Genomic DNA, 13,237 nt, shown 5'->3' with positions numbered 1-13,237 from the left:
TTAATCCAATCCGCTACCTATAAAGACTCTTACTGCGTTATTTAGGGACCGATTTAACAGATTTTAAATAGCAAACTTCTCGAAAGCATATCTGACAGAATTGTTGAAGATTTGAGTCGAAAATATAAACATACAGACGGACATAGCTTAATCCTATCCGCTACCTAAAAGGATTCGGACTGCTTTATTTAGAGACCGATTTAACTGATTTTAAACAGCAAACTTCTCGAGAGCATATGACAGAATTGTTGAAGATTTTAGTTACACAGATATATGTGGCGCCTTTAAATATTGATTCCAACAAACAAACAGACGGACAGAACTTAATCGAGTTTGCTATTTATAAGGATTTGTATTCCTTTATTTACGGACCGATTTATCGGATTTTAAACAGCAAACTTCTCGAAAGCATATCTGACAGAATTTTTGAAGATTTGAGTCACGAAGTTACATATAAACATACAAATCGGGTCTATAAGTTTTCAGAATATATCTATATACTTTATAGGATCAACAAATTATAATATAGAAATTATACTCTTCTCACGACGGCGAAGGGTATAAAAACACAATTTACTACTTTTTTTACGAAAAATAAAAAATTACTTTATTAAACTAAAAATTAAAAGAAAATTTAAGTAAAATTAACTACAAATAAATAAAAAAAAACACAAAGATAATTTTTATTAAATAAATATTATGCTGACAACTATTTATTTCATTTGTTTTTTTTCTTCATTAATTACACAAAAAATACATTGTAGCTAAATAGAAAGATAAATAAATACGAGTTAAACAACAAAAATCCAAAAAAGTATAGTTTAGCAACTAATGATATATAAATAAAGGTTTAGGGGGGGAGGGAAGTTTCTTTTTGCAAATAAATTTCTTTATTTTATTTTTTATTTTTTTTAATTTGTAATTACTACTCTAAAACCAAAGTTTCAATGCTGCTACTACTGTACTGCCACTGCAATAACAATTGCAGAACAGACGGGCGGCATTTGCCAGGGACTTAGAGCTTTTAAGGCTTGATTGTGTGAAATTATTCCTTGAGGATAAGTTCGACGAAGGCGGTATCGAGATCGTCGCCGATATCCTTGTATCTTTCCTTCTCCAAGACAAGGTCGTCTATTTAAATTAAGAGAAAAATTAAAAAAAAATAAAAATAAAATTAATAAATTAAAACAAAAAAAATTTAAACAATAAACATAAAAAATTTTAGGACAAATTTTCCTAAATTACAAAACTTTGTTACAACACTTGTCTGACATTACTTTTCTGGACATTAAAACAAAAACGTTTCCTTTTTTTGGAAAATAAAATTTACCTTTTTTTAGCAAATAAAAAAATTAAGCTTGTTGTTTTAAAGCATCAGCGCAGCCGTTATAAATTCTGGAGCTAAAGTTTTTTTTTAGTTTTTTTTTAATTGTTAATAAAATAAAAAATTTGGTAGACGTTTGCTTGAGTTAAAAAAATATATATTTTATAAAATCATGCTTATGAAAAAAAAACATAACATTTGCACGGTTTTTGTTTGTTTTTGGCAGCATAGTGTTAGCGATTGTGATGATTGTTTTCCGATGTTAGATTTTTTACAAAAAGGGTCATTTAACACGTTCAAGATGCGGGTGCTTCAGCGGGGGCGGCTTCTGCTGGTGCAGCTTCCGCTGGAGCTGGGGCAGCTTCTGCGGGTGCTGGAGCTGCCTCTGCGGGTGCCGGAGCAGCTTCAGCAGCTGGTGCTGGTGGTGCAGCTTCCGCTGGAGCAGCACCTTCAGCAGCAGGGGCTGCAGGAGCTGCAGCATCAGCCGGTGCGGCTGGTGCAGCACCTTCAGCAGCTGGAGCCGCAGGTGCAGCAGCACCCTCAGCAGCAGGAGCCGCTGGTGCAGCAGCGCCCTCTGCAGCAGGAGCCGCAGGTGCAGCACCTTCAGCTGGTGGTGCGGCTCCCTCGGCTGGTGGTGCTGGCGCAGCACCCTCAGCCGGTGGAGCAGCACCTTCAGCTGGTGCAGCAGCACCCTCAGCAGCTGGTGCTGGTTCAGAGCCAGGTGGTGGAGGTTCATAATTCTTAACAAATGGCACTTCAGCACCTTCTGGTGGCAAATCAATGACATATTCAAATGGTGGTGGAGGTGGTGGAGGAGGTGTTGGTTCCTTAGGTGGTTCTGGAGCAGCAGCTGGTTCACCCTCAGCAGCCGGAGCGCCTTCAACAGCACCCTCAGCAGTCGATTTAGGTGAACCGCCTCCAGCAGCTGCTGCAGCGGCGGCGGCTTCAGCTTCAACAGCAGCTGCTGCGGCAGCTTCCGCTTCAGCCTTAGCCGCTTCCTGGGCGGCAATTTCTTCGGGTGTAGGTGTAGGCAATTTTGGTGTAGGTGGCTTTGGATTGCGTGGTGTATAGAAGGGTTCTAAACCTGGAATCAAATCCATAAAAGCCAAATCCAAACTGTCTCCAATCAAACAATAACGTTCCTTTTCAACAATGATATCGTCTGTTATGTTTATAATCCCCAATTGTATTTGTTTATTTTATTTTGTTTTAAGGTTTTAATAATGATTTTGTTTTACAATATGAAGCACAGAAGCAAATTATAATTAAAAAATGTTTTATAAAAATAAAAAGAAAAAAGAATGAAAGAAATTTTTATAGAAAAAGAAGTTATAGAGGGAATAAAGAGCGAGATAGATAGAAAGTATAGAGAGTAAAGCTAAGAGAATTGAATTTAACGGAAATTCAAGTAGGAAATAGAGAAAAATCAGGATACTGGGTTTATAAGACATAAAACAGTAGAGTGAAGAAAAGAAAAACACCGACAGGTTTTAGGGGAGGGTTTATAGAAAATTAGTCAATATTTGATGAAATGAAAGAGATTTTCAATTCACACACATTTTGTTGGCATAATTTAGAACAAAAAAATCACAGCTTTATTGTACAGCTTTTGAAGAGAGTGAAGAGATTGTATGAAAAATATTTATAATTAAGGCAGCCTTTTTAAGCTGGTGGAGCTTCGGCAGGTGGAGCGGGAGCAGCAGCTTCAGCAGGGGCAGGAGCTGCACCTTCAGCTGGTGGAGCAGGGACAGCAGCTTCGGCAGGTGCTGGGGCAGGAGCACCTTCAGCTGGTGCAGGCGCTCCTTCAGCTGGAGCTGGGGCAGGTGCACCTTCAGCAGGGGCTGGCGCAGCGGCACCCTCAGCTGGAGCTGGGGCCGGTGCACCTTCTGCTGGAGGAGCACCACCTTCAGCTGGTGCAGCAGCAGGGGCACCTTCAGCAGGTGCGGCTCCCTCGGCTGGCGCTGGTGCAGGAGCCCCCTCAGCAGCAGGCGCTCCTTCGGCTGGGGCTGCACCTTCAGCTGGTGGCGGTGGCTCTTGTCCGGGTTCATAATTCTTAACATATGGCACTTCAGCACCTTCTGGTGGCAAATCGATGGCATATTCAAATGGTGGTGGAGGTAGTGGTGGGGGAGTTGGTTCCTTGGGTGGTGGTGGTGCAGCAGCTTCCACAGCCGCACCCTCTGCGGCGGGAGCAGCTCCTTCTGCTGCTGCAGGCGCCGCAGCTCCCTCACCAGCCGCTGCGGCTGCTTCCGCAGCAGCTTCAGCTGCTGCTACAGCCTCAGCTGCAGCAGCTTCTGCAGCAGCCACTTCTTCAGCTGTTGGTGTTGGCAGTTTAGGTGTTGGTGGTTTAGGATTACGATCAGTATAGAATGGTGGCATTCCCATTAATTCTACAAATGTTACATCCAAACTGTCGCCTATAATGGCGTAATGTTCTTTTTCCGTTATAATTTCATCTGCTCGGCAGTATTTTTTGGTTTTTGTTTTCATTGCGTCGTAGATCGTTTTACAAAGAAAAGGTGTGTGGTGGTTGAGGTGTGACACAAATATTTTTTTTTTTTTTAAATCAAGGGTTGGGTCGCATTTTTTTATTTATTAATTTTATTATTTTATTTTATGGTTAGCAGAGCATTTATTTATTATTATTAGGCAGGAGAGCGTAGCAATATTTTAATAAATTCAAAAATAAGAATAAAAAAATAAAAAAATTTTAATTAAAATTAAGGAATTTTAATCAAATAAAAAAAATTGGGATTATTATTTTTTAACTAATCTAGAGAATGGCCAATAAATGAACTTTATAGGAAAGGAAATGAATGGAATAGGAAGGAGACAAATTGCATTTGTTTAGGAAAAACAAAAACAGTTAAAACCATTTTCAAGTACATATACTTATTACAAATAAAAACACTAGTACAGAATTTGTTAATAGTTCAATCTATAGTCTAGTCTAGTCTCTAGTACCCTCTAGGGTCCAGTCTAAAGTTGAATATAAAGTTAAGTCTAAAGTTCAGTATAAAGTCAAGTCTATAGTCTAGTTTGTAGTCTAGTCTATAGTGTAGCCTATAGTCTTTTCTACAGTCTAATCCATCGTCTATATTCTAGTTTATAGTATAGTCTATAGCCTAGTATATAGTATAGTCTAGATTATAGTCTAGTCTATAGTCTTGTCTATAGGCTAATCTATAGTCTAGTCGTTAGTCTAGTCTATAGTCTAGTCCATAGTCTAGTCTAAAGTCTAGTTTATAGTCTAATTTATAGTCTAGTTTATAGTCTAGTCTATAGTCTAGTTTATAGTCCAGTCTATAGTCTAGTCCATAATCTAATCTATAGTCTAGTCTATAGTATAGACTATAGTCTACTCTATGTCTAGTCTGTAGTCTAGTCTAGAGTCCAGCCTATAGTATAGACAATAGTCTAGTCTATAGTCTAGTCAATATCTGGTTTATTGTCTAGTCTATAGACTATTCTATAGTCCCGACTATATTCTAGACTATACTTTAGTCTATGGTCTGGTCTATAGTGTAGTCTATTGTTTAGTATATAGCCCAGTTTAGTCTATAGACTAGTATATAGTCCAGTCTATGGTATAGTCTAGTTTATAGTCTAGCCTATAGTCTAGGTTATAGTCTAGTCTATAGTCTAATCTATAGTATAGACTACAGTCTACTCTATGCCTAGTCTATGGTCTAGTCTGTAGTCTAGTCAATAGTCCAGTCTATGTCTAGTCAATATTGTAGCCTATTGTCTAATGTATTGTCTAGTCTATAGTCCAGTCAATATCTGGTCTATAGTCTAATCTTTAGTCTGAGTATAATCAAGTCTATAGACTGGACTCCAGACTATAGTCCAGTCTATAGTCTAGTCTATACTCTAGTCTATACTCTAGTCTATAGTCTAGTCTATAGTCTAGTCTATAGTCTAGTCTATAGTCTAGTCTATAGTCTAGTCTATAGTCTAGTCTAGTCTAGTCTATAGTCTAGTCTATAGTCTAGTCTATAGTCTAGTCTATAGTCTAGTCTATAGTCTAGTCTATAGTCTAGTCTATAGTCTAGTCTATAGTCTAGTCTATAGTCTAGTCTATAGTCTAGTCTATAGTCTAGTCTATAGTCTAGTCTATAGTCTAGTCTATAGTCTAGTCTATAGTCTAGTCTATAGTCTAGTCTATAGTCTAGTCTATAGGCTAGTCTATAGTCTATAGCCTAGACATTGTCTAGTCTATAGTCTTGTCTATAGTTTAGCCTATTGTCTTATCTATATTCTTGTCTATAGTTTAGTCTATTGTCTAGTCTAGTTTATAGTATAAACTATTGTTTTAAATTGCAAAGTTATTATTTTTTTTATTTTTCTGAAAATACTTTTTATTTTTTTGTGCAAACTGCAGCGAAATTTGTTTTTTTTTTTTATATTTGTTTTGTAGTTTATTTTTGTAAATAATAGTTATATATAAATAATAATTAAAAAAAGTAGTTGTAAATAATGAAAATATACTATATTGTCTTTTTTTAATTGTTTATGTTGTTGTTGATTTGTTTTTTTTTTTTTTATAATTTATGCAAAATAATTACTATTTTAATAACTTTAGAAATATATTTTAAAAGAAATACATTAATAAAGTATAATTTATTATTTGTATTATTATAAAAATCAAATTTTTTTTGTTTTAAGAAATTAATTTGCTTAAAAAGGAATGCTAGTTTTTTTGATTGCTTAGTTGTCATAGTAATAATTGGAAGTGTGTGTGGGGTTTTTTTCTAAAGAAAAAAATTTTGATTTAAACAAAAAAATTAAATAACTTAAAAAATATTACACAATGAAATTAAAAAAAATGGAATTGTATATTTTTACAACATTTAAAAAAAGAAAAATATTAATACAGGAAAAATACATACAAATCTTAACCAAAAAAAAAAAAGAAAAGAAAATTATAAACTTTTTTAAATAAAAAAAAAGATTTTTTTCGCGAAAGAAAGAAAAATATTAAAATTTACTGGCAAATACTACAAAAAGAATAAGTTTATAAGTTTTATTTAAATGGAATGCTTTTTTAACAGAGAAATTAAGAAGAAAATACGGCGGCATGTATTTTTAATTAACATCATAGAAGTTAAAAAATATGTTTAAAGCAAACGTTAAATTTTTTATAGTAAATCTCTTTAAAAGAATTGAGAATTTAAGTTGACGCTGCATTTTCTTTAATAGTTTTCTTTTACTTTTTTCTTTTCTTATTACAAAAAAAAAATATATAAAAAGAATTCATTTAAATTTGTCTGTCTTGTTGTTGGAATTTTGTTTTAAATAAAATTTAAATGAATCCTTTAGGCTAGTATGGTAGTTTTGTTTTTTTTTCTCTTTTGTTGTTGCAATAATTATTATATAATGTTATTAATAATTTAAGTGTGTTTTCACATATTTTGAATATCATGCAGAGTGGCTTCCATTTCTTCTTGTAATAGTTTATTTTTGGAGCGTTCGTTCATCAAGTCATCTGGTTATGTTTTAAACAAAGGTTATTTAAACAATTATATTATTTTTATTAAAAGGCAAACAGCAGCAGCACGTCACACATTTAACGCAGGATATTGAGTTTTGATTTTATTGAGCAGGTTTTATATTTATTTTATTAGTAAACAACATAAAACAAAAGTTTTTTTTTTTTGGGCAGGCAGGCAAAGTTTTATAAATTTAAGCGTTTTTATATAAAAAAATTAAAAAAAAAATAAAAAATTTATTAATAAAACATAAAAAAATTATAAATAAAATAAAAAATACAAAATTTTTAGCAAAAAACACTAAACAAAAGGATAAATTTCAATTTTTCCTACTTTTTTCAAACTAAAAGATTATTTTTATATTTAAAAATGAATCAACTAAAAAAAATCCTACTTTTATTCATTTAATTTAAAATATTGTTTTCTATAAAGAATTCGAAACAAAATCTAAAGAAAAACTTACCTTCGAGCCTGTCGACTTCCTTTTGCAATTTTTGAACGGAACGTTCGGCGAATTCAGCACGAGCTTCAGCCTTTATGAGTTAAATAAAAAGAAAATTGTATAAGTATTTTGTTTATTAGAAAAGGGATTAAAAACAGAACTTTTTTTTAAAGAAAATAAAGACAATTTATTTATGATATAAAAGAAAATATTTATCGCTAATAGATTTTAATAATTTTTTGTATATTTTATATAATTTTATTTCAAATTTTTCTTAAGATTTTAGTTTTTGTCTTTATTTTCTTTGTTTTAAGTTTTGTTTTTATTGAAAAAAAATAACATAAGCTTCCCAAAATTATTTATTTATAATAATTTACTACCAAAACCATTGTTAAACATACACATTTTTAACTTCACTTGTTGTTTTTTTTTTTTCTCTTTTTCAAAATTCCATTTAAAGATTAGTTAAGAAAAACAAGCGTAAAGCAATACAATGTTAATTTTTAATGCGAAATAAAGTTTTGTAAAAATTAGTAAGAAAGTTATAGTTTATAGTCTAGTCTATAGTCAAGTCTATAGTCAAGTCTATAGTCAAGTCTATAGTCAAGTCTATAGTCAAGTCTATAGTCTAGTCCATAGTCTAGTCTATAGTCTAGTCTATAGTCTAGTCTATAGTCTAGTCTATAGTCTAGTCTATAGTCAAGTCTATAGTCAAGTCTATAGTCTAGTCTATAGTCTAATCTATAGTCTAGTCCATAGTCTAGTCTATAGTCTAGTCTATAGTGTAGTCTATAGTCTAGTCTATAGTCTAGTCTATAGTCTAGTCTATAGTCTAGTCTATAGTCTAGTCTAGTCTAGTCTATAGTCTAGTCTAGTCTAGTCTATAGTCTAGTCTATAGTCTAGTCTATAGTCTAGTCTATAGTCTAGTCTTTAGTCTAGTCTATAGTCTAGTCTTTAGTCTAGTCTATAGTCTAGTCTTTAGTCTAGTCTATAGTCTAGTCCAATCTATAGTCTAGACTATAGTCTATAGCCTAGTCTATAGTCTAGTCTAGTCTAGTCTATAGTCTAGTCTATAGTCTAGTCTATAGTCGAGTCTATAGTCTAGTCTATAGTCTAGTCTATAGTCCAATCTATAGTCAAGTCCAATCTATAGTCTAGTCCAATCTATAGCCTAGTCTATAGTCTAGTCTATAGTCTAGTCTATAGCCTAGTCTATAGCCTAGTCTATAGTCTAGTCTATAGTCTAGTCTATAGTCTAGTCTATAGCCTAGTCTATAGTCTAGTCTATAGTCTAGTCTATAGTCTAGTCTATAGTCTAGTCTATAGTCTAGTCTATAGTCTAGTCTATAGTCTAGTCTATAGTCTAGTCTATAGTCTAGTCTATAGTCTAGTCTATAGTCTAGTCTATAGTCTAGTCTATAGTCTAGTCTATAGTCTAGTCTATAGTCTAGTCTATAGTCTAGTCTATAGTCTAGTCCATAGTCTAGTCTATAGTCTAGTCTATAGTCTAGTCTATAGTCTAGTCTATAGTCTAGAGTATAGTCTAGTCTATAGTCTAGTCTATAGTCTAGTCTACAGTCTAGTCTATAGTCTAGTCTATAGTCTAGTCTATAGTCTAGTCTATAGTCTAGTATATAGTCTAGTCTATAGTCTAGTCTATAGTCTAGTTTATAGTCAAGTCTATAGTCTAGTCTATAGTCTAGTCTATCGTCTATTCTACAGTCTAGTCTAAAGTCTAGTCTATAGTCGAGTCTATAGTCTAGTCTATAGTCTAGTCTATAGTCTAGCCAATAGTCTAGTCTATAGTCTAGTCTATAGTCTAGTCTATAGTCTATAGTCTAGTCTATAGTCTAGTCTATAGTCTAGTCAATAGTCTAGTCTATAGTCTAGTCAATAGTCTAGTCTATAGTCTAGTCTTTAGTCTAGTCAATAGTCTAGTCTATAGTCTAGTCTATATCTAGAGTCTAGTCTATAGTCTGTTCTAGTTACAGTATTGTCTATAGTCTAGTCTATAGTTTAGTCTATAATCCAATCTATAGTATAGGCTATAGTCTAGTCAATAGTGTAGTCCATTGTCTAGGTGTTAGTTAGTAAGTATTCTAATCTAGTCAACAGTGTTACACATAGTCTAGTCTTTAGACCATTTTTACACACAGAATAGGCTATAATTAAAACAATAATTCAAGCTCTAACTAGAAATTAAAAAAAAATTAAACATGCTTTATAAAATAATTATTAAAACAAAACAAAATACTAAAAAATTATGCTGTAAAAAAAGAAAAACCATAAAAATAAATAATTAAATAAATAAATTTCGTTCAAAGATAGCAAATCTTTAGCTTTACTTTGTCATACTTTACTATTTAGTTTAATACTCTGTTTTACGTTTTAGATTTAAATTTTATTTTGGAGGGGAAGTTTTTGTTTTTTAAATCCTATAATAAAGAAATTATTATTAAATTATATTAACTACTCAGCTAACAAAAAAGCAATTATTTTTAATTTCTTTACAATTTGTAGTAGAATAGAACCCAAAATAAAACTTACAATGGCTAAAGTTTCTTTTTCTTTTTTGATTTCCTGTTCGATAAGACTTTGGGCTTCACGGGCCTAAAGTAATGTTAAAAGAAAACATGAGTATTTTTTTGTTTTAAAGAAAATTTTCTTTACAAAACAACTACCGATTTGAGTTTAATTGTTTTAAGTACTTTTTATTTTCGCAAGACCAAAATTAGAAGATTAATTTCCAAATACTTAAGAGATTTATAGTATTTATGCATATTCACATTCCTTTTTATTACATTCCTGCTACAGTAAAAGGTTTTTGTTTAATAGTTGATTAGAAAAAAATTCTCTTGCAATTAATGCACAAAAAGTTGTTTTCAATTTTATATTTAGGCAAAAAAAAGTGTACATTACTTTAAGAAATTTAATTGAGTGTAACAGAGACAAGTTGCTTAATTAAGATTTTTGTTGGTTTCTTTTTTTAAATCCTTGGTATTTGAATTTCTTATGTTATAAATACTCATGTTTCTTTGTCATGACTTTATTTTTAGAGGGGTCCGTGTTATGGTTAATTTTTTATTTAAAAAATAAAAAGAAAATATCAAATAATTTTTTTAGATTTATACATAAACAATTTGTTTTGGTTTTTTTGTTTAATTAAATATTTTCATATGTACATTTTTTAATTAAAATTGAGAATAACAATTTGTGCAATTTAATATTTTCTTTTTTCTTTTGTTTTTTGATAAATGGGAGATAAGGGTCAATATTTATATAGGATTTGTATTATAATAATTTCTATATTATGATTATATTTTAAATAAAGGGTAATTGGAGGAAATCTAAGGGATATGTTAAGTCTATAGAGAAGACGTGGGTTTTAGAAACGTATCACAGTTACAATTTAATTTGTTCTTCTTATTTTCTATTAACGCTTTCCTCAAGTAATGCTGCTTATATCACTTCTACTTTATAAAACAGTCTAGAGTCCAAAACAAGTTTAAAGACTAATCAAATTTATAGTATAATCTGCAGTCTAATCCATAATCTATAGCTTAGTCTACAGTATAGTTTATAGTCGAGTCTATAGTCTATATTATAGTCTAGTCTATAGTGAAGTCTACAGTATAGTCTATAGTCTAGTCTGTAGTCTAGTCTATAGTCTAGACTCTAGACTATAGTCTAGTCTATAGTCTAGTCTATAGTCTAGTCTATAGTCTAGTCTATAGTCTAGTCTATAGTCTAGTCTATAGTCTAGTCTATAGTCTAGTCTATAGTCGAGTCTATAGTCTAGTCTATAGTCTAGACTATAGTCTATAGTCTAGTCTAGTCTATAGTCTAGTCTATAGTCTAGTCTAGTCTATAGTCTATAGTCTAGTCTAGTCTATAGTCTAGTCTATAGTCTAGTCTATAGTCGAGTCTATAGTCTAGTCTATAGTCTAGACTATAGTCTATAGTCTAGTCTATAGTCTAGTCTAGTCTATAGTCTAGTCTAGTCTATAGACTAGTCTATAGTCTAGTCTATAGTATAGTCTATAGTCTAGTCTATAGTCGAGTCTATAGTCTAGTCTATAGTCTAGTCTATAGTCTAGTCTATAGTCTAGTCTATAGTCTAGTCTATAGTCGAGTCTATAGTCTCGTCTATAGTCTAGTCTATAGTCTAGTCTATAGTCTAGTCTATAGTCTAGTCTATAGTCTAGTCTATAGTCTAGTCTATAGTCTAGTCTATAGTCTAGTCTATAGTCTAGTCTATAGTCTAGTCTATAGTCTAGTCTATAGTCTAGTCTATAGTCTAGTCTATAATCTAGTCTATAGTCTAGTCTATAGTCTAGTCTATAGTCTAGTCTATAGTCTAGTCTACAGTCTAGTCTATAGTCTAGTCTATAGTCTAGTCTATAGTCTAGTCTATAGTCTAGTCTATAGTCTAGTCTATAGTCTAGTCTATAGTCTAGTCTATAGTCTAGTCTATAGTCTAGTCTATAGTCTAGTCTATATCTTAGTCTATTCTACAGTCTAGTCTATAGTCTAGTCTATTCTATAGTCTATAGTCTAGTCTATATCTTAGTCTATTCTATAGTCTAGTCTATAGTCTAGTCTATAGTCTGGTCTAAAGTCTAGTCTATAGTCTAGTCTATAGTCTAGTCTATAGTCTAGTCTATAGTCTAGTCTATAGTCTAGTCTATAGTCTAGTCTATAGTCTAGTCTATAGTCTAGTCTATAGTTTAGTCTATAGTCAATTCTATAGTCTAGTCTATAGTCTAGTCTATAGTCAATTCTATAGTCTAGTCTATAGTCTAGCCTACAGTCTGGTTTATAGTATAGTCTATGGTCTAATCTATACATTAGTCTATAGTCTATTTAGTAGTCTGTTCTATAGTCTATTCAATAATCTGGTCTATAGTTTAGTCTATAGTCTAGACTATAGTTCAGTCTATAGTCTAGACTATAGTTCAGACTAAGATCTAGTCTAACATAAACAGTTCAATCTATGGTACATTTTTTATATATTCTAATCTAAAATCCATTCTGAAACTAAAATCTAATACTAAAAATTACTACCATCACCAAATGAAATAATAAACGAAATATTTTATAACTTATAAACTAATAACTACCACACACCACCTTAAAAACTATAAAAATAATTGAAAAATCTTGTGTCGATTCGATACCTCTTTTAATTGATGATCCAAAACTCTGATTTGTGTTTCAAAAGTTTCCTCTTTTTGTGTGGCCTTTTTTTATTTACGTTTAAGTTAAATAAACATTTAAATTGGTGGTAACGTGTTGGATTGATTGATAGGTTGGTTGGTGTGGTTTTTGGGGTGTATAACAACAACACATTTAACAAATATTTTGGTGGCACCAAAGTAGAGTATTTTTTGCATTTAACAAATAGTATTTGCATACAAAAAATGGGTTAATTTTCAAAAAGCATGCACAATTAGGAGGAGTTATAACCACAAGCAATATATTTTTTAGATTTGTCGTTGGCAAAAATGCGTTTAAAAATTTGTTTGTTGATTTAATTTTTAATTAACAAACAAATTCAGTATTTTATTTTTTCAAAGCAGCAAACAAAATATGAAAATAAAAAAAATGCAAAATTTATATTAAAAACAGTTAAAGTAATTAATAATTAATTGTATATAAAAAAACATCGGTAGATATTTTATAAATATTTTATAGTTTTTTATATAAATATAGACATAAAATAAGGGTTAAAGTTATATAATAAGTAAAAGGACAGATAAAAGATGATTAAAAGTTAGAAAGAAGTGAAATAAAAATGAGCAATTTCATAAAATCATAAAAGAAATGTTTAACGGTTTTGTGCGTTTCTTCTTTTTATATAGTTTTTCATAAACAAAAAAACATTAAAAAGAATTTTCATATTTCCTTTTCGTACATCCAACAACAATAAAAACAGTAATATTTTTCTTTTTGGTTAGAACATTTAAACCAAACCCCTA

General features: G+C 31.2%; 1 protein-coding gene across 17 annotated transcripts in view; it reads right to left on the bottom strand.

Moving 5' to 3' along the window:
- Positions 1-680: 680 nt before the first annotated feature.
- LOC119605398 (tropomyosin-2) overlaps positions 681-13,237 on the bottom strand; it is a 50,515-nt gene continuing 37,958 nt past the window's right edge. For 3 of the 17 annotated variants that reach the window (XM_037958490.1, XM_037958485.1, XM_037958492.1), the window contains 3 exons: positions 12,437-12,499; positions 7,280-7,349; positions 6,014-6,812 (listed from right to left, as the gene is read on the bottom strand). In XM_037958490.1, coding sequence (XP_037814418.1) covers positions 6,730-6,812; positions 7,280-7,349; positions 12,437-12,499 — 216 coding nt within the window. In that variant the 3' untranslated portion in view covers positions 6,014-6,729. The other 14 variants (XM_037958477.1, XM_037958475.1, XM_037958487.1 and 11 more) reach the window with 8 other exon arrangements.

Source organism: Lucilia sericata, unplaced genomic scaffold (genome assembly GCF_015586225.1).
Source record: "Lucilia sericata isolate MDLA Ls3-8-SP2 unplaced genomic scaffold, ASM1558622v1 Contig000482F_arrow, whole genome shotgun sequence".
Classification (NCBI taxonomy): Eukaryota; Metazoa; Arthropoda; class Insecta; order Diptera; family Calliphoridae; genus Lucilia; species Lucilia sericata.
Note: the sequence above shows the minus strand (reverse complement) of the source record. Positions and strands in the feature narration are given on the sequence as shown.